The 24,125-nt window shown below is 40.0% G+C and overlaps 1 protein-coding gene across 2 annotated transcripts in view; it reads right to left on the reverse strand.

The window, feature by feature from the left end:
* The window catches only part of tmtc1 (transmembrane O-mannosyltransferase targeting cadherins 1), a 125,011-nt gene that overhangs the window by 72,773 nt on the left and 28,113 nt on the right, over window positions 1–24,125 (reverse strand). For both annotated transcript variants that reach the window (XM_027272057.1, XM_027272058.1), the window contains 2 exons: window positions 19,106–19,179; window positions 17,835–18,011 (listed from right to left, as the gene is read on the reverse strand). In XM_027272057.1, the coding sequence (XP_027127858.1) occupies window positions 17,835–18,011; window positions 19,106–19,179 (251 nt within the window). The remainder of the gene's footprint in view (window positions 1–17,834; window positions 18,012–19,105; window positions 19,180–24,125) is intronic.

Consider the following 24,125-nt stretch of genomic DNA (forward strand, 5'->3'; position numbering starts at 1 on the left):
ATCATTTAACAGTTGCCAACACAACAACAAAACCAAAAATGTCAACCTGCTAATGATGCTAGATGAAGCCAGAAGTCTGTGAGGCACACATTTTATGGAAATCCATCCATGAGTTGACACTAACCTGGCTGATTATGATTTTTGGGTTATGGATGTTCTTTGTTCTTACATGTTTGGGTCCAACCATTTCTTCACTCACTTATTTCTGAGTCCATCCATCACACACACCCCTAAACCATCTCTCCACTGTTCTTTTATGGATCAAAACAAGGTGATAGACTACTAAATCAATGACCCTGAAAGCACCGCACCATGTGCAGGGTGATGTTGTGTTTACTGGCATCTTGTTTTAACATGGCTGCGCTGTGGCCTCTCTGTGGCATGCAGTGTGACAGATTTTTGGAAGTGAATTTGCTGCTATGTCTTCAAGCGTGACTGCAGGGCATTCGGTGCTAACAGCCTTCATGTTACCGATGGGCAAGTGATGCTGCACCATGCATACTAGTATGGTGTCTGAGCAACCAATCCAAGGTAATTGGATTTGGATTTAATCATGCGAGCACTTTAATCCAACTGGGAAAAGTGATTTTTGTGTTTGCCGCTGGAGGACATGTTTGATGTTTGTTCTTTGTTTCACACAGCATTGGTTTTAGTTCACCCTTTTCTGTTTGTACAATATAGGCTGAGGCTTTTAGCGCCGCATTCATTTTTTTTCGTGTGTGTGCTCACAGCACTTCATTCTTAATCGGCTTGTGAATGAGTCAAACATTTGTCTGTGTCCGGTGCCACGTCCATCACTGCAGCAGCTGACCTCTATTTTAGAGTAAATCTCAGAGGATCTACGCACAAAAGCAGCATATGAATTCACTTTCATTTTCCATGATAAAAATGGTGGTTCGATCCCCGGTTTTTACAGTCTACATGTTGAAATGACTGCAAGATATTGAACCCCAAATTGCTGGTACACACTCACACACTGATGGCTGTCAATGTGTGTGATATGTAATGTGATATGTAGTGTAAAAGTGCCTTGAGTGGTCGGTAGACTAGAAAGGTATTATATATGTACAGTCTATTTACTGTTTAGCATAACATTACAACATTTTTGATGAAGTCCCCCATGTTTTTAAGAACTGCAACCGAAGAATGTACACGGGAAAAATAAACTCTCAACTTTAAAACTATAGAATGTTGACACTATTTGAACATATCTTTGGCATTTCTGTACTTCAGTTTTTTGTCATTTATCAGCTACAGCTACAGCTCCACATTAGTGTGACAGTAAGTGACTTCCATGCTGCAGTGCTAACAACAAAGCACATCTACCAAGTGACAAAGATTAAGATGGATGAAATGTGATGTAGAGTTGTCACGATACCAAAATGAGTAACCACGATACTATACCAGACAAAGTATCACGGTTCCGGGTATTATCGCGATATTGCAGCCTTTTTTTAATTATTATTATTATTTTTATGAACTGCGATGTATTTGTACAAGTTATAAATACTTATTAATAACTTATAATGTTGTTGGGTGCATGATAAACATAATACTGGTGAAGTTAGAATTAGACTGAAAGAAGTTTGAAACAACAAGTTTGGTTTTTTGAGCAAAATTATTGGAGCCATTGACAACAACGCCGCGGCAGACTCGCTACTCGGGCCCCGGTGCCTCTGCCATGGTGAGTGTGTTGTCTCGTGTTTTTGACTGTAAGCCGTGTGTGTGTCTGGGCAAGACGTTTTGAAGCAAATTTCTATCAAAGTGGAGCTGTCTTCATGGAGTTCGTTCTTGCTGGCAGAAACACACAAACAGCCAATCAGCTAACAGACGGGTAGATCCAGCATGCGGAAACAGCGTATCATATCCCCGGACGTCACCAGTAACAGGCAAACAGCCAATCATTCAGCAGCTGTGTAGTTTGTTTTTAATGCAGTAGTTGTCATGTTGGTTTGTTTACAAGGGAGTAGCATGCAGTGAGAAGCCGGGAGGAGAGTAGAGGCGGCCGCTATGCAGCAGAAACTGGCACCGCGGGGTACCGTGGGTACCATGGGTATCGTGCAACTCTAATGTGATGTATGATATTTCAAAACTGGTTGAAGGTTCATTGTCATACAATAAGGAAATCATATGAAACCAACGTCTGTATTGAAGAAAGGAAATCCTTGCTCCGAAGTAATCTAAAAATGGGCAGACATGGCGTGCGGGTGGAGCTGAGGCAGGCCGAATAAAGCCTGATTGCTCAAGCACCCACCTGTTGATAAAAGCGACCACGTTGGACATTTTTAACATGGGGGGCTTATGGAGGTTGAGTTGCTTTGTAGCCAGCTTTAAGTGGACGTTTGAGGAACTGCAGTTTTTTAGCGTTACCTTACTCCTACTCCAATATTCCTGCAGGCATCCTAAGACATTTTGTTGCTAAGTTGCTGTAGCCTACACTGTTGCTATGGTTGCTCCCCCTTCAGCTCTTGTTGATGTCAGCTTCACTAAACTCTGGGATGTTATGAAATGTTGCAGGTGATTTAGCTGGCGGTGTTAGACTTAATCAGCATTGTGTGACGTTCATTGACATATAAAGGTTCTGAACTCCAGCTTTAAGATTTAAGATGCATGTACAAAAAAAACATACTGTTGCTGTTTACATGGGGGTGAGTTACGACTGGTGCAGGATGAATACAAAGAAAAATGTGAATTAACTGGAGAACACAAAATGAACACAAAATGAGACAAAAAACACACTGTATTGATTCTGACTGAGCTTGCAGACACACACACACACGCACACACGCACGCACACACACACACACCATTTGATTTGGACTATTTTCAAAAGGTTTCTATCTGAACAAACAGGAGTCTTCAAAGTATTTTGATCTCAGAGAACTCACAGCCTTCTGAAGACATTTCAACACTAACACTGACACACACACACCCTTTGATGCATTTTGCCTTGTTGTCACCATCTTGTCATCTTCATCATCTATCACTATTATAATCACATTTTCCTTCAGCATCAGGAGAAAACACAAACACTGGATCCCGCCAGGCCCGTTCTTCCAGGCGTTCCACACAGATAATAACCTTCCACAATAGGAAGTATGCATCTGTGTGTGCTTCTCTGCCAATTAGGATTTTTTTTTTTGGTGGAGCTATGAGGTGGCGTAGACAGCTCAGTTTGTTGCAACAACTACGGCAAGCCGGGGAGGTCAAACAGAACTCCCTGGAGCATTTCTGGTCCTACTTCAAAGAAATGAAGATCTGGTAAAATGAATATAAACAAGCAGACACTCAGTTTAAAGTGTGTTCTGTGAGCTGACATTATTTATTACATTATTTATTACACTAAATCTGCTCATTCCTTCTCTGTCTCTGCAGTCTCTTTAAACAAACCTTTCGCAATCAGGTTACTTTACATCACGGCTGACCACTTTCCTAAAGCACAGCATATGTTCTTACACTGTCTTTTTACTTCTCAGGCAGCGAGGATTTAATTTGTATTTATTGTTCTGCCATATTTTGTAGCCTGACCGATAATGGACTTTTGGGACCAATGCCAATAGATATCCCAATAGAGATATCATCCGATATTCTTTAAATAAGGACAAATCTTTCATATCAGCAAATGCCAGATGACATACACAGAGACACAATATATGTCATAAGCTAATATCAGCCTGATATATTGATTTCCTGTTTAGATCAACTTAGCTGTTGACAGCAGATATGTAAAAACTCACATTTCACTAATCTAAAACTGCAACCGTACTGTGTCACTCTAAGTTACATACTCCATGTATCCATGGTTTTATGATGCTGGATGACGACCACACATAACCCTCTTCACATCACTGAGAGATGATTACAGGGTTTGTCTTCATAGAGGAGTGTGGCCCAGGCTGGATTACCAGGCAAAGTGTGGCCCAGTGGGGTAATCATTTTGTAGTTTGTTTATTGGTTCTATAAATTTAGATGGAAAAGACTTTAAAGGGGAACTTCACATTCATTTTTATTCTTCTTTGTGCACAACTCTACACACCTGGTTTGTTAAAGGTCTGTGGCCTCTCCCTGCTCGTGATGTGAAAGGCTCTGACTGTGGTAGCAGCTGTTGTATACAGTATAGCTAGCAAAAAAACTGGCTGACCATAGCTCCATTTTGTGCCTCTCAAATATAGCTACTGCTAACGTTAGCAAGTCTACACAAGTGGGATTTATTCGTCCTTACACACAGGTACCCACACAGTGAGAATCTCTAAAGAGACATAAATGTTCTTCTAGCGACCGTCAAAGCTCCACCAGGCCTTGGACCCCATGTGCCGTCACCATCTGCATCACACACTGTGGAGCCAAAAGGCCACGCCTCACACAGTCATCACTCCTCTGTTGCATTGTGTACACATCCTGGGAGAAGAGGTTCTGGCAGAATTTCAGGGTGTACTTCCTGTTTAAGTAAACTTCTTCAACATTGTTGATTTTATGAGCACATAGAAGCCTGATCAATAATCCCTCCATCCCATTATCATAGACCCCTCACAGCCCAAACACCTGTTCACAGAAAAATGAATAAAATCTGTACAGAATGAAGAACAAAACAAGAAAAACTAGACAGTTGCAGAGGGAGAACACAATATAACAAGCATGTCTGACTCCTACATGACAGTTTGATCCAATATTTCTGCGAATATAAAAAGAGCACTGTGATATGGACTCCATCTCCAGAAAGGTTATTAAACCACTCCACATGTTTTTTTAATTCTCCATCCTGTCCTTCAGGTTCTCTACACTATCTTTCTTCATCCATCCAGCCAGTGTAGGTGGTTGTCCATATTTACACTGCATATATATTTGTTGGCTGTGATGAGGGCAACTCTAAAAAAAGTTTCTTTTTTATTTACTTTTATCTAAGGAGTCGCCCTGTATGGTCACCCTTCTGTGGTTCTGTAGGGATGGTTATTATGTAATGCCTTTAAGCATAATGACTATAGAGGTCCAGTCTGAGTGTGAACATGAGCAGGTCCAGAACAACTGTATTACAGGTTGGGCAGAACTGGGAGTACTGAGCTTTTATATGAGTTAGGCTGGGGAATTTTGGAAATATTCCAAATAGTCCATGAAAATTCATGGGAATTAATGGGAATTAACTGGGAATTGGGGGTAATTTAAACAAACTTTATCATAACATTTGAAAGTTAACATAAATATTTGAAAGTAGAACTTCAAGTTTGAATTATTTTATTGAACAATAATATGTAATCCGCAGGCTCAAATGTGTGGCTTCACTAGTCTTGTGCTCTGGGCTCTAAAATGTGGTCCAGGTTCAGAAATCATCTGTGCATGTAGGAGGCGTGGCCTCAACAGCCCTGCAGTGAGCAGTATGCTGTGTGCATGTGATGAAGTGTACTTGCATAAAATATGGTTGTTTTAGTCAAGATTATGCTAAAATATGTTTTGCCCAACTATATTTAAGTTCACTGTTAAGGGCCAACCTTCAATTTAGTAAATTCCTGGTTTATCCCCATTAATTCCTGTTAATTCCAATGGAAAATTTCCCACTTTGAAAATTCACAGACTTTTGCAACCCTAGGGTTTGGTATATTCTATGAATGAGACTGTATTTTGTAAGTTTATGTGTTTGTCTAGTGAGAAATTCTGACTACTGATGCACAGCACACTTCCTCAGAATTACACTCAAGGTCTTCCTCCTCACATTTGCGTTTCAGTGCTAACACTTCCCTCCCTATGATTTCACAAATTCTTGGTCCCTGTTCGTAGCACACAAGTTCATCTAGAAGCAACTGCTCAAATGATTGGCCATATTGTTCCGAGGTATTTAAAGAACTAAACATGAGGTAACTTGTACTGAGAGAAGAGCTCTCTTAAAGTCTGAAAGGCTTATTGAGGGCCTTTCTTGTGGAAGGACTCTGTATCAAAATCTAATTTTAGTACTTCTACTAGTACTTATAGGCAATATTATGCTTCCATGGTTTTCTGTGCAGCTGAATCAGAAGCTTTTCAGAAGCAAACTTCAGAGGAAAAAAAAACTGGACTTGGTCTGGGTGTTTGCACTTTCATCAATCTGTGTACCCCAGTCCTTCTAACTCTCTGAAAACTGCAGTTATTCAACTTAGAACCTAACAAGGTTGAGGAATATGGGGGGCTCAGTGGTGGTAGCTGGTAATTAGACCAGAATTCATTGAGCTATAGTAAAAGATTGTGCAGATAATTTACTCACTCTCTGTTAAGTTACTATTTAAACATCCTGCACACGTACACAAGACTTAAACACCAGGAGCAGAGAATCCTCACCAAAATCCACCCTGCTTTCTCTGGAAAATACCAGCAGGAACCAGAACTTTAGCATGTGTGTGCTTGTGTTCCCTGAAACAAACCTTGTTAAAGCTACAACTCAATATTGTGACACTAATGCAGATGTTTAGAACATGTATGAATGGAGCATGATCTGTCAACAAAACCTATGGATGTGGAATTAAAAAAACATGACTTACGTCACTAACTTTAGAAAATACATTTGATTTGATGGAACGCTACCATCTCATCCGTAAAAAACAAACACACATCATGAAGAAACAGCAATCTGGACTCTGGAGTTAAACCAAAGCAAACATTCCAGGTTTTAGTGAAATACAGCCACATTACAGACCATTTAGTTCAGCATATTAACTGTTAGCAGCTAACAGAGGGCTACCTGCTGCCATTCATGTAGATTCTGCCCCAGAGGGCAACCATTTCAATCGACAGCTCAGGCACCGAAATGAGTTACTGTCATCTACATTTTGACTCAGTCCAATAGACACTGATCCTAGGAACTATGTTTGAGGACCCAACCATAATTCTTAGGTGAGGTTCTGTTTCTTCTTCCTGTTCCAGCCTTAATTTCCAGTTTCTTTGTCACTCCTGCTTTCACAGACCGTCAGAGACCTGCTATACTCAAAAGAGACGCAGACCTATACAGACAGTACAGTATAGATTTATACAGACAGTGGAGTTATAACTACAGTCTCTCTTTATCTTTATCTTAAGTATTAGTTAAGTATTACTTTTCCAATTGATCTCTCCATAATGAGATTCTCGACTGTGTGTTAGACAGTAGAGCTTGCAGGTAAACCTATAATCCAACAGTAATTTATGTTCTTTTAGTGATTTAAAGAAACGTTTTGGTCCAAATGAAGACACATTTTTATTCCTTTGTTTCCGGACGCTTTTCAAACAAACTCCTAATTAGCAATGGGTCAGTGTTTAATATGCTGCGCGGAGACTCTGAAGTTGGCTGGTCCTGAACACTGGGTAGGAGCAGGAGGAGGAGGAGGAGGGGTGATGACTGTCTGAACTTCTGAATTTCTTTAATTTTTGCCTGAATCTCAGTTCCATCTCTCTCCTTATGTTCTTCTTGCTGTTCATGAATTATGCACAACTCGCCCTCTACATCTCTGTAAATCTTTTACCATTTATCTATTTCTCTCTCAGGAATCCACGTCTGATGTCTCGACAGCAAAAAGCTGCATTCTCTCAACATGCTGGAGGAAATTATGCAACAAACAATTTGACATCATTAAGTAATTATATTCTGTTTCACCGCTGTCTTGAAGTTTAACTCACATATAATCATAAAGGTACAATCATAGTGAAATGTATAGCATGGTTAGCATGTTACCCACTGTAATTCAGCATGTTAGCTTGCTAATGATATCTAATTAGTGCTAAACACAAAGCCGAGGCTAAATAGAATGGGCATGATGATGGCGTTAGAAGAAAAGTTGTGGAATCACCAAAGTAATTACATTATATCGAGTAGAGGGCATTATCATGTGTGGCAATTTAGATTTGGATAATATTTTAAATAGTTTTTCACTGAACACCAAGAATTTCAACTCACAGTGGTGCTAGAGGAAAAGTCAGGAGATCATCATCTATATGGATATATCCTGGAGTGTAGTGGTAAACACAGAGGTGGTTGAACTCTACTTTCCTCTCACTGATCTGAAAATAGACGAGTAAACTCATTTCAAAGAGGTGGATAAACTGAGTTTACTCGGGTTTACCCTTCCACTGTGCCCCCGGATATATCCTCTTTGATCCTGTTGACCAACAGGCTGCCACCTACATAAGAGCTCAGAATCTGACAAAATAACAGAATGCAGTGAACCATCTCAAAATCCAGATTTCAAACTGTTCCCATGGGGCATCGACTCTCAGGCAAATGACTGCTCTGATGTCAGTATTAATTCAATAGTTTTGTTGTTAATGAACCTACAGTTCCAGTCTGTTTATCTCCTCTATCGGTTTTCATCTCTCATTCTTCCTGACACTTGTTCCACATTACAGATCTCTTTATCTCTGACAGATATTCAAACTGTCTCTGTCTGTCAACCAATTAGCCTTTTCAGAGGATCCACTGGCAGCTGTTGAGGTTTAATTAAGGCTTAAATTAAATCAGCAGCAGTTTAATCTTCCCTGGATACCAAACAGGGAGACAGACTGGGAAGACTGTAATGCTATGAACATCCCATAATGCCTCCTTCTAGTAAATCCCATAACAGTAATAAGAGATACTGTATTACTAACCTGCCTTACATTAATAGATTCAACTCTGCTCTCATATTTAAACCCATTTGATTTGTATTTTTGTTCTGGCGGATTGTCAGAAATTGTTTGCTTTCATGAGGCTTGAGGAAGAAGAAATCTGGACCTTGGTAGATTTCTGAGGGGAAACAGTATGAGTAAGATTAAGGCTTTGATAAAAGACTGATTTTGGTTTGATATCATCACTATCTTCCTTCTATTAATTACTGTTTATCTGGAGTTGAAATAATTAGAGACCATTATTCATTCATTCATTAATCGTTTTTTCCAAACATTCTCAAAAAAGTCCAGTTTGTCAGCTGAGGATCTGCTGCTTTTCTTTGCCATTTATCATTGTCAACTGAATATCTGTAGGCTGAGAACTTTCTGTAGTCCATGCATAACGGACTAACTCCATGCCAACATTGTGATTTACTTAGCAATATTCTTACTCATACTGTTGTGGAGAAATTGCTGAAAGTCAATGACACCAGGTCAGGAGGGAAGAAAGCATTCAGGGCCTCTGATGTCTTATGCTGTAATATTAATTGAAGCTTGATCAAGGAGAATCAGAGACATTTTCACATACAATCAGGTATGCATATGAGTCGGTCTCTATTCTGCCCAAGTCATGTTGGTGGTCAGACTTTAAACCCATACAGATAACAAGACAAATACTACACGGCTAAAATAGTCAAGGGGAATGCATCTACCCATGTTAGTGTTACACCTTCAACACATTCTAGTCTGGAGATACTGTTATCTGTTCATGCTAGTGGAACGTCAACAGTTAGCTATCTATTATGTCTAGGAGGCCAACATTCAGTTTCTTCGACCCTGGTCACTAGGCCACTCTGAGATAAGCTGGCACCTGCACTCCTCCCGCACTCCAAACAACGGCCTTCCATGCCAAAGAGAGAGCGTCTTCTCTGATCTGGCTTAGTGCCTTCACCGTCTATGTCCCCCAAGGACCATGTGCGGCCCTGTGTACCCAAAGAATAGAAAATTCCATAACATATACTACTCAATATAATTTGGCAGTGTGTAATCAAGACCAACTAGACCAAGACCAGAGTGTATCAAGACCGAGTGAAGACCAGACAGTATATAGGCAGTGTTGGGTATAGTTACTTTGGAAAGTAGTTAATTAGGTTACAATGTTACCATCAATTAAAAGACACACAGACACACAGCCTCCTTTAAAGGCACAGAAACGTCCTGGCAATGAATAGCGTCTGTCATCCAACCAAATCAACTCTGTAGTATAACAATAAGAGGAAAGACAGTCAGCAATATGCCACACAGCGTTTAGTGAATTTCACTGGTAGAGACAGTTTTTGCTGAGCTAAAACTCAGACGCTGTTGCTTTGGAGCTGGTGCACCACCGTCGTCTTCCTCAGCAGGCTTTGCTACCAGGGTGATAGAGTGGTGCTTGAATACAAGATGTTTTTCTGAATTGGAAGTGGAGTACTCTACACGCAACCCTGTATATAGGCTACTTAGGTAGCTAATATTCATGAAAACTCTTTGGGTGAAGTGTGGTTTCTACATTGAGTGACCTTGTAAAGCGTCGCCTTGAAGTATTTATGCTGTGTGTTCTTTTGGATGCTGCTTTGCAGAAGAACTCTTTGCAGTTTAAGAAACTAAACTTTATTCCAGATGATTTGGCTCACGTCTTCTCCCAGACAGTTAACAAATAAATCAAGACCAAGACTAATTTTGAGAACTACAACACTGTAATTTGGTGCAAAAAAATGAAGACGTGACATGGAATTTTCCTGAGTTATTGCATTTAGCTGCATTTTGATTAAAATTTAGTAACGTCCACACTTGAGTATCATTTGTCCAGGAGATCAGCAATATTTCAAGACTGAGTAGTCTGGAACCGGTATTATCTTAGTGCTGGTTCCTGACTGATTTTGCTGATTTCGGAGGCATTTCTCAGTACCCTAGCTGAAAATAACAATGAATGGTATTCTTCACTAAGATGTGGTGACTATATGGCCATATTATAACGCTATAAGTCAGTTAATAAATGGAGTGAAGAAAAAAGCTAAATGCAGGTTTTTGGTCTTTACCTACAGTGTATCACACTTGATGAGTATTCAAGATGTTTCAGATTTGCAATGTTACATTCATTTGAAAATTCAAGCTGTCTTGTAAACAGTTTGGAACACATTAATGTCGAATTCATCCTGACATATTTGGCATAATGAGAATATTTTGGGCCTCCACTAAAATATATTTTGTCCTCAGTTCTGTGGCTCTGAGCAGAGTTTGGCTGCACTACAAGTCTGTAATTAGGAACCTGCCAAAGAGTGTGTGTGGGGTTCAAGAGGTTAATCTGACTGTAATCAAATGATTAGCCTGCAACACACACACACACACACACAACATAAACACATTAACAGATAGAGAGAAACAGAGAGAGAGAGAGAGAGAGAGAGAGAGAGAGAGAGAGAGAATCACTTCTGGCTACATGTTGGGTAGGCAGACACACACACACACACACACATACACACACATACACATACACTTTCACCTGGTATGTGTAGAAATGAACAATTAATTATTTCATTTTCTTGTCACTCATACACTCATATAACCCTCATCTGAAGGATTATTCCAACATGTTCAAGGCAGCTTGGTCAGTGAACCTAGGCTCTCTTCAAACTATGATGCTGCAGGTTGCCCTTCTGCGTCTGATTTGGACGTACAGGGCTCAAGTTAGCGACAGTTTACATGCAATGTCGGGACAGACTGTCAAAATAAAGCTAGCTGTGAACTTGGCTTGGTTTGGATAAAATGTTATATGTAACGTTAGGTAACGTAACTTAAGTAACGTTAGTTTAAAAGAAATTAAGGTTGACTCTTGGTTTTACTCGGCACAGGAGCAGCAGTCTCCTGGGTGAAAGTCCTGTGTTTGTTTGACCCATCCATCCACCTCCATATGTGGACCTTCTCACTCTTAATACCACTTCACCAGATATGGGGACATTTAAATAATGACACTAGATGGGTACCAGCAATGCCAAGGTGCCATTAGACAATCTGGGAGTGACAACAGGCTATTTGTTCAGACACGTAAATCAACAAACCAAATATTCTGATGAGTAAATCCACTAGCATCGAACAGCACAATACATCACCCAACATATAGCATCCCAGGAGACAATATGATTGATTAAAGCTCCTCAGTTCTCATTCCTGTATATTTTTCAATATTTAGCAGCTACCTCTTACTGGTTGATGGGGAAAGATGAACTAAATCAGTCACAGTGCCAGCTCATTCAAAATGCAGCTTAGAGCGACGTAAAGGTCCCTGTCAGCCACAGAATCAAATATGAGGTGATACTGCTTGCCTATAAATCAACACATGGAAACACCAACACTTTACAGGTGTAATGCTTAAGAAGTACACTCCTGTCAAGTGGGAGTGGGCTGCTTGTAGTGCTAGGGCTAAACTAGTTGAAGCAACCTTTAGTAACTATTCTGCACATCTCTAGAACAGACTCGCTGTTGACCACATTGTCTTTTCTTAGAAATTATCAATGTATGTAACTGTCATTTAATCTAACCTTAAAACACAGGGCTCACCTGCTGCTGTTAAAACAGATCACAGGGGGGAAAATCCAAAATGTGATTTCTGTTATTTGGTGACTTTATAGATCTGTTTAATACAGAGAGGGATTCAGTTTACATTAACTGCTTCAACCTTTGTGCTTTGTAGTATTTAAAAGATCCAAATGTTTATGTGTGTTAACGTTCCATCCTCTCTGCAAAAAATCCTGATGCTTTGAACTGTGTGTGTGTGTGTGTGTGTGTGTGTGTGTGTGTGTGTGTGTGTGTGTGTGTGTGTGTGTGTGTGTGTGGAACCGGACCACCTTGCAGGCTGAGTGAAACCAGGATCCAAAGACTGTTTTCATGTGAAGGCTGAAAAGTCGCCACAGTAAAACCATCTCCATACCTGACTGCACTTGGAATTTTTGCTGAAGCACAAAACAAAGTCAAGATTATTTACAGGGACTTTAGCTCCAAGTCACAGACGCAGAGACACCGAAAGATCCAAATCCTGCAGACACCTCTGTATCCCTCCTAACATGCTGGCTGCTGCCTGCTGCACACTGACATTATCGCAGTGCAGCAGCCCTCTGCAAGCTTTGCACCGCTACAACTGCTACTACACAGGCTTTCTGCTGTGTGTGTGTGTGTGCATCAGTTTTAAAGTATTAGGTGTTATCATCACAGCTGGTGCTAGAGGAAGACGTAATCAAGACGGAGACAAGTTGGGAGCCAGCAGCTGAAAAGTCATGCTGGACACAGACTGAGGACATGAGGAGCCTCGTGGATCACTGCTGACACTTTTTAAAAAAAATTTTATTTTTTTTTTTAGACCTGACTTTGTTTAACTTGGTTTATTTCATTGTTTTTTTTGCCTGCAGGTTGTTTCACATTTGTGTGTGAAGCACTTTGTGACATCCGCTCTTGACAGGTACCATAAATAATAAAATAATATATATATGATAGTATAGATATGTTTCAAATAAACAAAACTAACACAAAAAGCCTGATTTTCATCTCAATAAAAAAGATTTTCAGGGTTTTTATTTCTGTCATGCCGGGTAACCGGGCTCAGCAGCTTCTGTGGACGATGACAAAGGAAGCTAGGAGAGAAAAGGAGAGAGTGAGCGAGCTGGAAGCTGCTGGACAAGAGTAAATCTGGGACTGACTTTTAGTTGTTGGCGAGAGCCTGGTAAAATAAAAGGCTGAAAGACAGACTGCATGTGTACAATTGTGCATATTTACCACAGTGGGGTTATATTCTATTATACCAAATCTTACATAAGGTTCTTTCAATATGTGAATGAAACTGTACTGTACATGTGTCGTAGAAATCCCAACATTTGAGTTTGACCAGTGAGTAATGTTCAACCCTGCAAGCTCTGCCTCAAACGTTCACAGCTATTGAACAACACTCCTGCAAGGAACTGTGAAGTCTGACAAAATAGGACCTGAAAACTGAGTTTGGAAATAGTTCCTGAGTTCCTGGGAAAGCTTTTGTGGTGTTAACAAACAAAAAAACCTCCTTTAACACCACACAGTAATGAATTTCTAAATTCATTGTTTATGGCTGTTTATACATTAAAACATTATATAAGTAAATAATCACCAAGACAAAATGTCACATAAAAATTTCTTATTGAAGACAAAAAAAACAAAACACACACATTCTCATTCTCTGGAAAGCCCTGCAGGTTCTGGACGTTTGCCACACTTCTAAGTGACAGACGCCCAGGGGAGGTTTGCCTAAAATAACCTCTAAAACAGATTAAACTCAACACACACACACACACACACACACACCTACCTCCCCAAGCACGTACTGTTTTAGTGTGTTATCAGTTCGCCCAGCACAGTGGCAGCGGGCTAATTTCAGTACATTCCAGGCCGGCTTACATACTGTAGCAGGGAGGCTCCTGAAACATCTGGACCTGGCTTCAGCATGGCCAGGCTTACATATAAAGGCATGCACACACAATTATGCAAATTTGGAAACACACACACACACACACACACACACACACACACACACACGTTTTCACACTCACACGTGCCAGAACACAGCTTTTAGTTTTGGCTGTAAAAATTGAGGCTCTCCATAAGCCCAAGGATAGCCCCCCCCCTCACACACACATACACAAAAACACACACTCCTCCCTACACATTCACCTAACACTGAAATATTCTGCATGGAGAATTATCTGCTTTGACTAAACAGTGCAGCATTAGAGCAGTTTTCTTCATGTGTTTGCTCGTTTATGTAGACGTTCATCCATCAGTGCTGTCTGTTTTCCAAATCTCTGTTTAGATTGATGAATAAATGTTTCCTTCCTCGCAGGCAGCCATTGCTTTCCAAAATGTCAGGACTTAATGAACATCAGCTTGCAGGGACTTGAAACTTGCTGCAGATGGATGATCCATCACATTTACTTAGCTTTAGGTTCAACAATTACTTATCTGAACATATTAATATAGACAAAGGTCTGGGGAGAGTTAGGCCAGTGGTCTTGAGGTATTTTAATGTTGTGGCTTGATTTGATTGAATCTTTTTTCCTTTTTGTGAATAGTGATGATCATCTGGTGTTATTAGAGTTGGTTTATTGTTTTAGGTGTTCCCTTTTCCTTTGTCTCATACATTGTATCCTGTAACCTTCAGTTTTGTAGTCGTAACATCCTAAACTGGGCCATGAGGAACCATTCATGTGTCCCACATTGGACTGCTGTACCATTTCAAATGCAGAGTGACTGATGTGTAGCACACACTGCACGCCTAGTCAACCTAGCTACCATTTACATGACACTTACTTACTACTGTTAGACTGAATATGACAATATTCTGATTATTCAATTTAGGTGTTATTATTTTGATTAAGACATGGGATGTGTTAATATTATTCTGGTTATCACTCTTTGGGTCATCAGTTGGGTTTTTACCACAGTCTGACATATGGCCTCTTGGCTGTTTACAGTCAGCTTTGTGTGTTATAAATGAACCAACCAGCTAACAGTTTGTTAGGCACAAGAGAAAACTCCACAAATCTTATTTTAAACATTAGGTAAAGGTTTGGATTTTTGGATATGCTTTATATGTTGGCTGTACTGCCTCACCAGCCACCCGGCTAATCTAAAAATCTAAAATCTAAAAATTGGCAAAGACCTAGATCGTTGGCGGACGTGGTTGCTCAAACAAGCCATCTTTAACAGTGACCACATTCTTTATTCTGCATAACTTTAAGTTTAATATAATTTGAACAGGTGAGCTCTATAAAAAAATTCACCCTCAGTACAGTTGTCATGAACGGGGAAATCAGCTATAGAGAACAAAACTGTTTTTGTATCAGGCTGGGCGCTTATGGAGATTGACATCTTTTCCCAGCCATGGAGGTTGCCACTTGGATACAATATATAATATAAGCTGTAGAACATATGTCTTTATGTTCATTGGAATATACACAGCTGAAAATAACAACATTAGTGGAATGTTAATTTTTAGTATGAAAATAGAATATCTTATAAACTGTCAACCCTCGAAAATATCCTGTATCCATCAATCCATCTGCTTGCATATCTGCTTATATGCTACTTATTTTCATGATCATCCTATACGCCTCAGGAGGTTTTGTGACTGTAAGCTAACATGAGAGCTGCGGTGTAACAAAAAAAAACAGAAACAGAAAAAGCTGACTAAATGTGATGGATGATCTATCTGTAGCAAGCTTCAAGTCTCTGCAAGTTGATTTTCCTGGTGTACCTTAATGACGGCGGCTGCCTGGAAGGTAAGAAATTAATCTAAAAAAACAATGGTGTACTTTGGAAGCTGGCCGTCAGTAACGTAAAATATGTGTGATTTGTAGTTAATGGCCTAAAACATACAAAACACTGGTATGGTCCATTTAAAAAAAGTGGAGGAACGCTGGTGGAATGATGAAGAGACAGGAGAGAGTAGGCTTCGGCTGAAATTGAGTGTGTTTTATTTGAAGCTCACTGCTCTCCAGGCATCTGTCCTCCATTATCACTGCAGGACTCTTTTAAAAGGACCAAGCAGGCGATGGAGAAACACAGCAGCACAGCGTGCAAGTAAAAAGTGGGACATGGATAATGGCATCTGTGTAAAGCCACACAGGCACACACAGGAATGATTTTTCAATTGACTGCATTCAGCATCTACACATGAAGTAAACATCTCCTCTGGTGCTGAGGCATCGGGACACCTTTGCCCTCTGTGATGTTCAGTATTCGAAGAAGAGGTACAGGAAGTATTCAACCTCAACCTGCCTCATGGAAATAATTACACTTGGCTTTCTCTTTCCAAAGTAAGCATCTAAAGGAGGTATTACAGCTCTTCTAACACATTGTATCAGCAAGCAAATGAGCAAATATTGAACTGCTTACCCTATCAAAATAATGGAGAACTCCCCAAAGATATCATTTATAACAGTGGTTGCAATCAAGATGAAAACATCAGTGACATCCAGTTCAAATACTGAATTAAGTTCCTGTGTCCTCTCTTTGCTAAGAGTACTGAACCCTCACAGACCTGAATCGATGGCGTGATCAGTGTAGGTGTCTGCGTGAAAGACAGTGTAAGAGCTCCAATAGCACTTGTGAAACTGTGTTACCTGGACAGAGCAATCTATGTGCCACTGCAGTGTGGGGATAAAAGTGTGTAGTTTAAAGGTCCGGTGTCAGATTGATAAGGCGCTATTTACAGAACATAATATTCAATATTCATGTTTTCATTAGCGTATAATCACCTGAAAATAAGAATCATTAGTTGTGTCACAGGTGTGTACCTCGTTAATACAGGTGTGTGTATCTCCCTTTTGCGCAACATGTCGGAGATCAAACAGTTTAGTGAGTGCAGAGAAAATGTTTTTGAAGGATTAAAGGTGAAGTAATATGGACTGAAGCTGAATATTTCATGCTTCATAAAACCATGTTAATTTTGGAAATGATTGCATAATTATTATCGTTACAGCGCTATTAGCTTAAAAATGAAGAGAAATGTGAAGTTCACCGGCTTAGGAGCTAAATCTGTCCATGGAAAAATAATTTTTCAGCACATATCTTAGTCACTACGAGGCTGAACTAGCAAAGCAGTTTAGTGTTCATATGTGCAGTATTTATTCATCAATTGTTGCATAATCACAACTAACAGCATTTCTTAAGTAAAGTCTACGTTTGTAATTTTTGTGTCTTGAGTCCAGTATCAAAGCCTACAGCTCTATGGACAGCTTATGTTTTAGAATACCTAAAAAAAACTGCAAGTCATTGAAATAAAACGGATGAAGAAGAAGAGAAAAGAAAGGTACATCACCAATTGTAAAAAATATTATATTGCTTACACTCCTACTTGTACCAACATCATCTCAATATGTCTGAATTTAATCTCCAATTAGTCAAATTAGTCTGAAGACTGAAAATTATGCCATGTTTGGCATAAATGTAATGTAATGGTAATGGATAAAAGCGCATAGTTGCTATTTGTGCACACGGTTTCAGAAAAACACTCTTCATCTCCAAAACAAACTGCATGGCTGCAGTGGGCAGCTCCCAAGTGGAAATGACTTTAGCTGTGTAAATATAAAGCCAAGAAGTGTGTGCATGCTCAGCAGACCGTTGCCACATAAATCAAGATAAGAAAAAAAAAAAAGAATAAACAGAACATAAACAAAGCAAAAACACTGTGTGCTTACTAGATGAGAGGCCTGCGGCAGAGCACCAGGGCGTCGTACAACACGCACACTCCAAACACGGTGATGCCTGTCTCCTTGACCAGCATGGCACAGGTGCCCAGCAACAAACTGACGAGCAGACACCCCACCGACACCGTGGAGGGCAGAGAGTTATCGGAGACGCACACACCCACACTCCTGAGACACAGATGGAGAGGAAGGAGAACACATGTGATTTATGATGACAGATGATAAGAGGTTAGCCTCAGCGCAGTCACAGAGAGGACAGGACATTGTACATTCAGTGTAATAGTCATGTTGTAGTGTTCATATTCAGGAATCAGACATTAACATGAATTATAAGTGACATAATCACAGATACAAGATACAAAGATACTAAGGCCGAATGCCAATTAGCTCCATTTGTCAGGAAAAAAAAACAGGACATGATTTGTAACTTATAATTTTAACTATTAATTGACCTCATCAGTCCAGCTAGAAGTCCACTCTTTAAGATAACAGATAGGTGAGCCTCAGCTATAGGGCTGTAATCAACTAGTCGTGTTTCTTCTGAGCAAAATGAACCATCAAGCTTGGTTTTAAAGGTCCAGTGTGTAAGATTTAGGGGAATTTATTGGCTAAGTATGGAATATATTATTTGTGTATAATCACCTGAAAATAAGAATTGTTATGTTTTGGTTACCGTAAAAAAAAAGCCTGTTATATCTACGGCAGCCCAGAACAGACAAAACAAAAAACAAGCTCTAGATAGGGCCTTTCACAAAGTTTCTTGGATGAGGTGGGGTGTGAGGTGAGGGGTGTTCAGTTGGCTGCCATCTGCAAGTTCACAGTTCAGAGTACTTCAATGGTCGATACTGTTGTAAGACCATATTTGCTAATAGTAAAAACCTCACAGATTTAATTAATTTTTTGGATTACCAATCTGTAAACTCAGAAAAAAAAGTAAGAGGCTGAAATCCGAGGCAACATCTTCAAATATCTTGTTTAGTCTGATTTTGTATGACAGATATGAAGGACGGCCAAAAGTATAAAAATAAGACCTAAATAGTAATAAACCAGAATTATCTTTTAACACACATTATTAGCTAATAAGTACAAACCAACTCTTTTGTTCACATGGAAGCTTTTGTGAACTCTGATCATTTCACAACAAGAGCAGTCATAAAAAGTCAGAACTAACCAATGGGAATACGATGAACATGAACAGCAAACACTGTCTGATATAACTAATCTTACATGAACATGGTGACGGTGTGGCAGAGTCATCTTACCTGATATAGGAGAGGAACGTCAGTAAGAACAGCAGACAGGCCAGGACGTCAGCTCTGCCCACGATACCAGACACCTGCAACACACACACACAAAAAGACACAGATTTGAGTGATTACTCATGTGTCGGACAGCTCTGGTGAGGAAACAGGCCTGGACGTCCATGTGGAGCCCATTATGTTGCTATGTTACAGCGAAATGTACAACTTGACCCGCTGCACATCACTTTCTCGATGGAACCTTGCTGTGTTCAAACCAAACCAGCAGAATCACTGTGATAATGGCTCAGGCAGGTGCCCATTATTACAGCCAAAAAAGAGTATCAAAGCTGCCCACGCATGTGTGAAGTCTTTGAAGTTAAGCTTGATTAATAATAATAACTGGGACAGCACTGAAATGATTGTCATCAAGCTTGCTTCCCCAACACTTCTGACAGAATCTGCTATAGAGACCCTCACAAACATACTGTAAGTACAGCATTCCAGGAGTTCATTCTGATACAACATTACTTCTGAACTACATTTCCCACAATGCTTTTTAACAACTCCTAGAAAAGCCCTCGCACTTGCAATGTGCTTCTGATTAAGTGATGATTCCTGCAAGAAGTGTGCGACATACAACAGCCTTCGAAAAAGTCTTGGTAGTTGTGTCAGGACTACAGAACAAGCTACCAAACAAGAGGGCACTGTACACCAGCAACCACGGAACCAGTCCTGAGGTCATGTCACATATATAACAATATTACTGGTGTTTAATCTGATACAGACGAAGAGAACGGGATGAAAGAAAGAAGAGAGGACAAACTGTACAAGTTTTACAGCAAGTGGCTCTTGAGCTGTGCTGTAATGATAACTGCATGACTGCAATATCGCGGTCATGTGATGCCTACCACACTCATTATGGCCATCACCACAATCTTATTTTGTAGGGTCAGTCTCGTTATTCTCAATTTACCACAAAATCACAGGTTACACTTCCTTTTTCACCACGCTAAGAATACATGGGCAGCCCTAAGGGGTTGTGCAAAATGCAAAATATATGAATGCATGACCTCTTAGGAAAGTCATTTTGCAAATTGTGGAAGCCCTCAGAAGTCATGCATTCATACATTTTCTTTCCTCTATTGACTCATGATAATGAGTTCATCTCATTTGTTTTCTCAAGATTAACACTGTTAACATCATTCAATGTAGCACGGAGCAGGAGTATATACTGTAGAGCAGTGCGTCACATCCATCAGTCTGTACATGATAACGTCACATGTGATGGAACTCTTGGGCCTTTCGTATTTGATTCATTATCTTGAGGTCTCAAATGAATTATTATGTTATCTCGGAAAAACAAAGTTTCGTTATCTCGAGATCTTGTGAAAACTGGAACTCTCCCGTTACCTCGAGGAAACAAATGAAATGAACTCGAGAGTTTTACAGCTTAAGGCTTCCGCACAAAAAACATCAGTCATCATTACTTTTGCAGGTATTTGGTCATTAAAAAAGATAATTGAAAATTCGAAACCTGATGAGGGTGCTAAAAGTCAGAGGGCGACCAAAGTCATTAGCCTTTATCTCTAGAACCCTTACACACCTGAACAATCCTTTGTACAAATCTAATCCATGAGTCAGACATCACTGGATAAAATAAAATAACAAAAATAGCTAAATGAGTCAGTCAGCTAGGTAACAACAAAAGAAAACCTCTGAAGAAGACCTTGAAGGTCTGTACTAAACCTGATGGTGATTCATGCATCAATTGTAGAGACATTGCAAGGATTCATTGTCTGAGGGTCTCTGTATAAAGTCCCGTGGGCAATAGCCGAGATATTTCAGTGTGTATGTTCCTGAGTGTCTGAAGGATTAAAAAACAACTATTGTCTTACATGTTGGATTCTACAGAACAGAGCTGCTCTCCGAGACTATACAACAGAACATTTCAAACCCGTTTGGTATGTCTTACATAACACAGTCCACCCTGGACTTGTTTAATATGATCTGTTAGATGAGTGTTAGTGATTGTACAGCATAGGCAGTACAGTAACTTCATTTCCAGTTATAAATAAATAAGTGAAAGTTATAAGCCACAGCCATTATTATGCAGTCACAACATGTGTTGCAGCTGCATTACATCCATTTATTTCCTCCATAGGGCAATAAGACAGTGTATGATTAGTCCCAGCATTTTTATTTCAGATCAGTTTAGTTGCCTCGCTGTTGTAAAACATTGACTGGAATAATCAGACAATTTTGATGCTGATCTGTCTGCTCTACCAGCCACATCCACAGCTGGCGTCCTTTCAGGATGTATCACTGTTTGGAAAAGTGGACAAAACTGTTCCTGCTTCCCGTCTGGGGAGTAATAGACATTATGTGTTGCCTATCTGTCCAAATTCAGTGGCGTTTCTCCATAAAGTTGATCTACGGTATCAGCCACAGTTCCAGTCGGTGGTTTCTGTGTGTGGTGGAGCGGCAGTCAGCCACAGCCTGACAGAAAAGCAGTAAACATGTCCAGCAGACACTGATAAAGAGCAGGCCTGGAGGGGGATGAGGATGGAGGGCAGTGAAGGGAGAGGGAACAGGAGGGAGAGGGAGAGGGAGAGGGAGGAGGAGGATGGTCTTTCATGTGATATCTTATAAAAAAAAAAAAGAAGACACACACACACATACACACACAGTATGGAGGCAGTCAGCAGGAAACAAAAGAACAGAAGAGAGATATTAAATTACAACGGGATATAATTAGTCCTGGCTAGAATACCCAAAAGCCTTCATTGCCAAGGTATTCAATGCCAAACTGTGTAATCAAATGCCTTGTTTTTGTTGTTTTATTCAAGGTTGTATCAGACCGCAGGAGAGAACAGACACAGGGGACAAAAAGACAGAAGACGGTTTTGTTTGTAATGTTACAGACTGCACATGTTGCTTTAACATCACACTTAAATTAAAGTTAATTTTATACAACATACATGGTATGCCATCAGAGAGCTCTTTCCCTTTAGCGATACATTGTCACAACCATATGTACGTACGCCTTAGACCAACTGTACCACACACGCTGTATTACACCATGATCTGATGCCAAGATAAAGTTGTGAGAATATGCTCTAACAGATAGAGCTAATATTTTTATTTGGCTAAAACACATTTTTCTGTTGACCATGTCCACAGCTTTGCTGTACTTTGCTGAACTTCTGTAGCGGGACAGTCTGCTTCTTCAAGCTGGGAGTGTGCTGACCGCTGTCTATCCCTTGTTGAAAAAAGAAAAGAAAAGAAAAGAAAAGAAAAAAGTGCCATGTGGGCTGTTCCTCAGTGAGGAGAGCACCACAGAGGTTGACGGCGATTCTCTTTTAGCAACTCTGCCTCTGAAAGTGTCAGTCAACTGCCAGCACAGGAAACACTTGAAGCTGAAAGCTGTCTAAACAAACAAGTCCAAAGAGTGGGTTACCCTCTTTGAAAATATGGAAACAATATATACAATAGCTGCAGTATCATTGTACTTTTTATTTCCTGACACAAAAAGTGAGAAGAATTCAACTTTCACTTTTAGACTTTTACATTCAGATTTACTTTGATACTTGTTATCAGTCAGCTCATTGTTCACTGATCAGATCAGAACAGTTTTGTTCTTCTGTTTGCCTGATTCGTATTTGTCAAGCAGAAATCTCCTTGGCTGTGAAGTGAGCAGGTACATCACAGGTATGTGGTCCATTCTTTATACTGTCAGTGGTATTTATGCTACAGAAAATTATTTTAACTATTAATGATTTTTTTAAAAATACCAACAAATCAGCCAACCACGCTTTCTGTTCTTTCTCAGTGATATGTCATGCATGCTGGTTCAAATGTAGTAAAGGTATTCCAACAGCAGCATGACACAGAAACATAAAAGTGATGTCACTGCAGGTATTCTGTCTGTGGCTGCTGACAACAGGGCTGAGGTTCTTTAATAATAAAGGGATTTCTAAGAGAACCAGCTGGTGGATGAGATTTTCTTTGCAGAAATAAAAAACAGAACAGAACATACAGAGCAGCCATCCTCAGCTGCATGCACACAGTTAGTGCTGATTTAGCTCAATGTAAGGCTGGGTGACAAAGTATTAGTTCTCATAATCAGATCACAACTGAATTCTGAAATATCATGGTTCCGTAACTGGATCCAACAACTTGTTTTCATTCACACCATGTTGGCAGATTGGGAAGAAAGGGAAGCTGGTCTGATTTGTCTGCGTTCATGAATGAATTAACCCCATTAGAAGCCTTGTAGTCACACCACATGGACTGAATTTAAGCTTAATTGTTGGACTGGATTGTTTGTTTTTTACCGGAACAGTTTTAGGAATTTTGGGAACTCTTTGCCTTTTGGCTGAAGGTTCCATGATCACTATCATGTCTGTGCTCTCTGGAGCTAGAGCTGAGACAGGATTAGCTTGGCTTATTAGAAAGACTGAAAGCAGCCAGCTTGGCTCTGTTCAAATATTCGCCTTCCAGAAGCTCTAAATTAGCATGTTGTATCACATTTGTTTGATCCATTGTTTTAGACGGAGTTACATAGTGTTTTGTAGAATACATAGTTGACTTTTCACAACCTGGCCCATGTTCATTTTCTGTTGCCAGTACTGCCTAAAATGTGGAATCGGGTATCAGTGAGTATGCATACACTTCTGTGCACCAATCCAACAGGACCATACTGCTTCCCAGTAAAGGCAGAGTAGTGTAGGTCATGCATGCGCTGTGCATGTGCTGTCAGCTACTGTTATGTCTTTGTATGACAAAGAAGACTAGACCACAGCTTGCTAAATGTCAGTGATTTGGCAGGAATTTTGACTGGAAAGTCCCAGCATTAAAACGGCTATGTGTAGAGCATGAAAGGTTGTAGTTTCTTATAAAGCATTTGATGTTAAATTGCACTGCATCTTGACCTTATCAAGAAGAAGACGAACTGCAGCAACAAACTTCGGAAATGACACAAAGACAGCCCAAAGCTACAAAGACGATTCATTATTCCAATAATAAAAATGTATTTTTGTTG

This window comes from Larimichthys crocea, chromosome XX (genome assembly GCF_000972845.2).
Source record: "Larimichthys crocea isolate SSNF chromosome XX, L_crocea_2.0, whole genome shotgun sequence".
NCBI classification, from domain to species: domain Eukaryota; kingdom Metazoa; phylum Chordata; class Actinopteri; family Sciaenidae; genus Larimichthys; species Larimichthys crocea.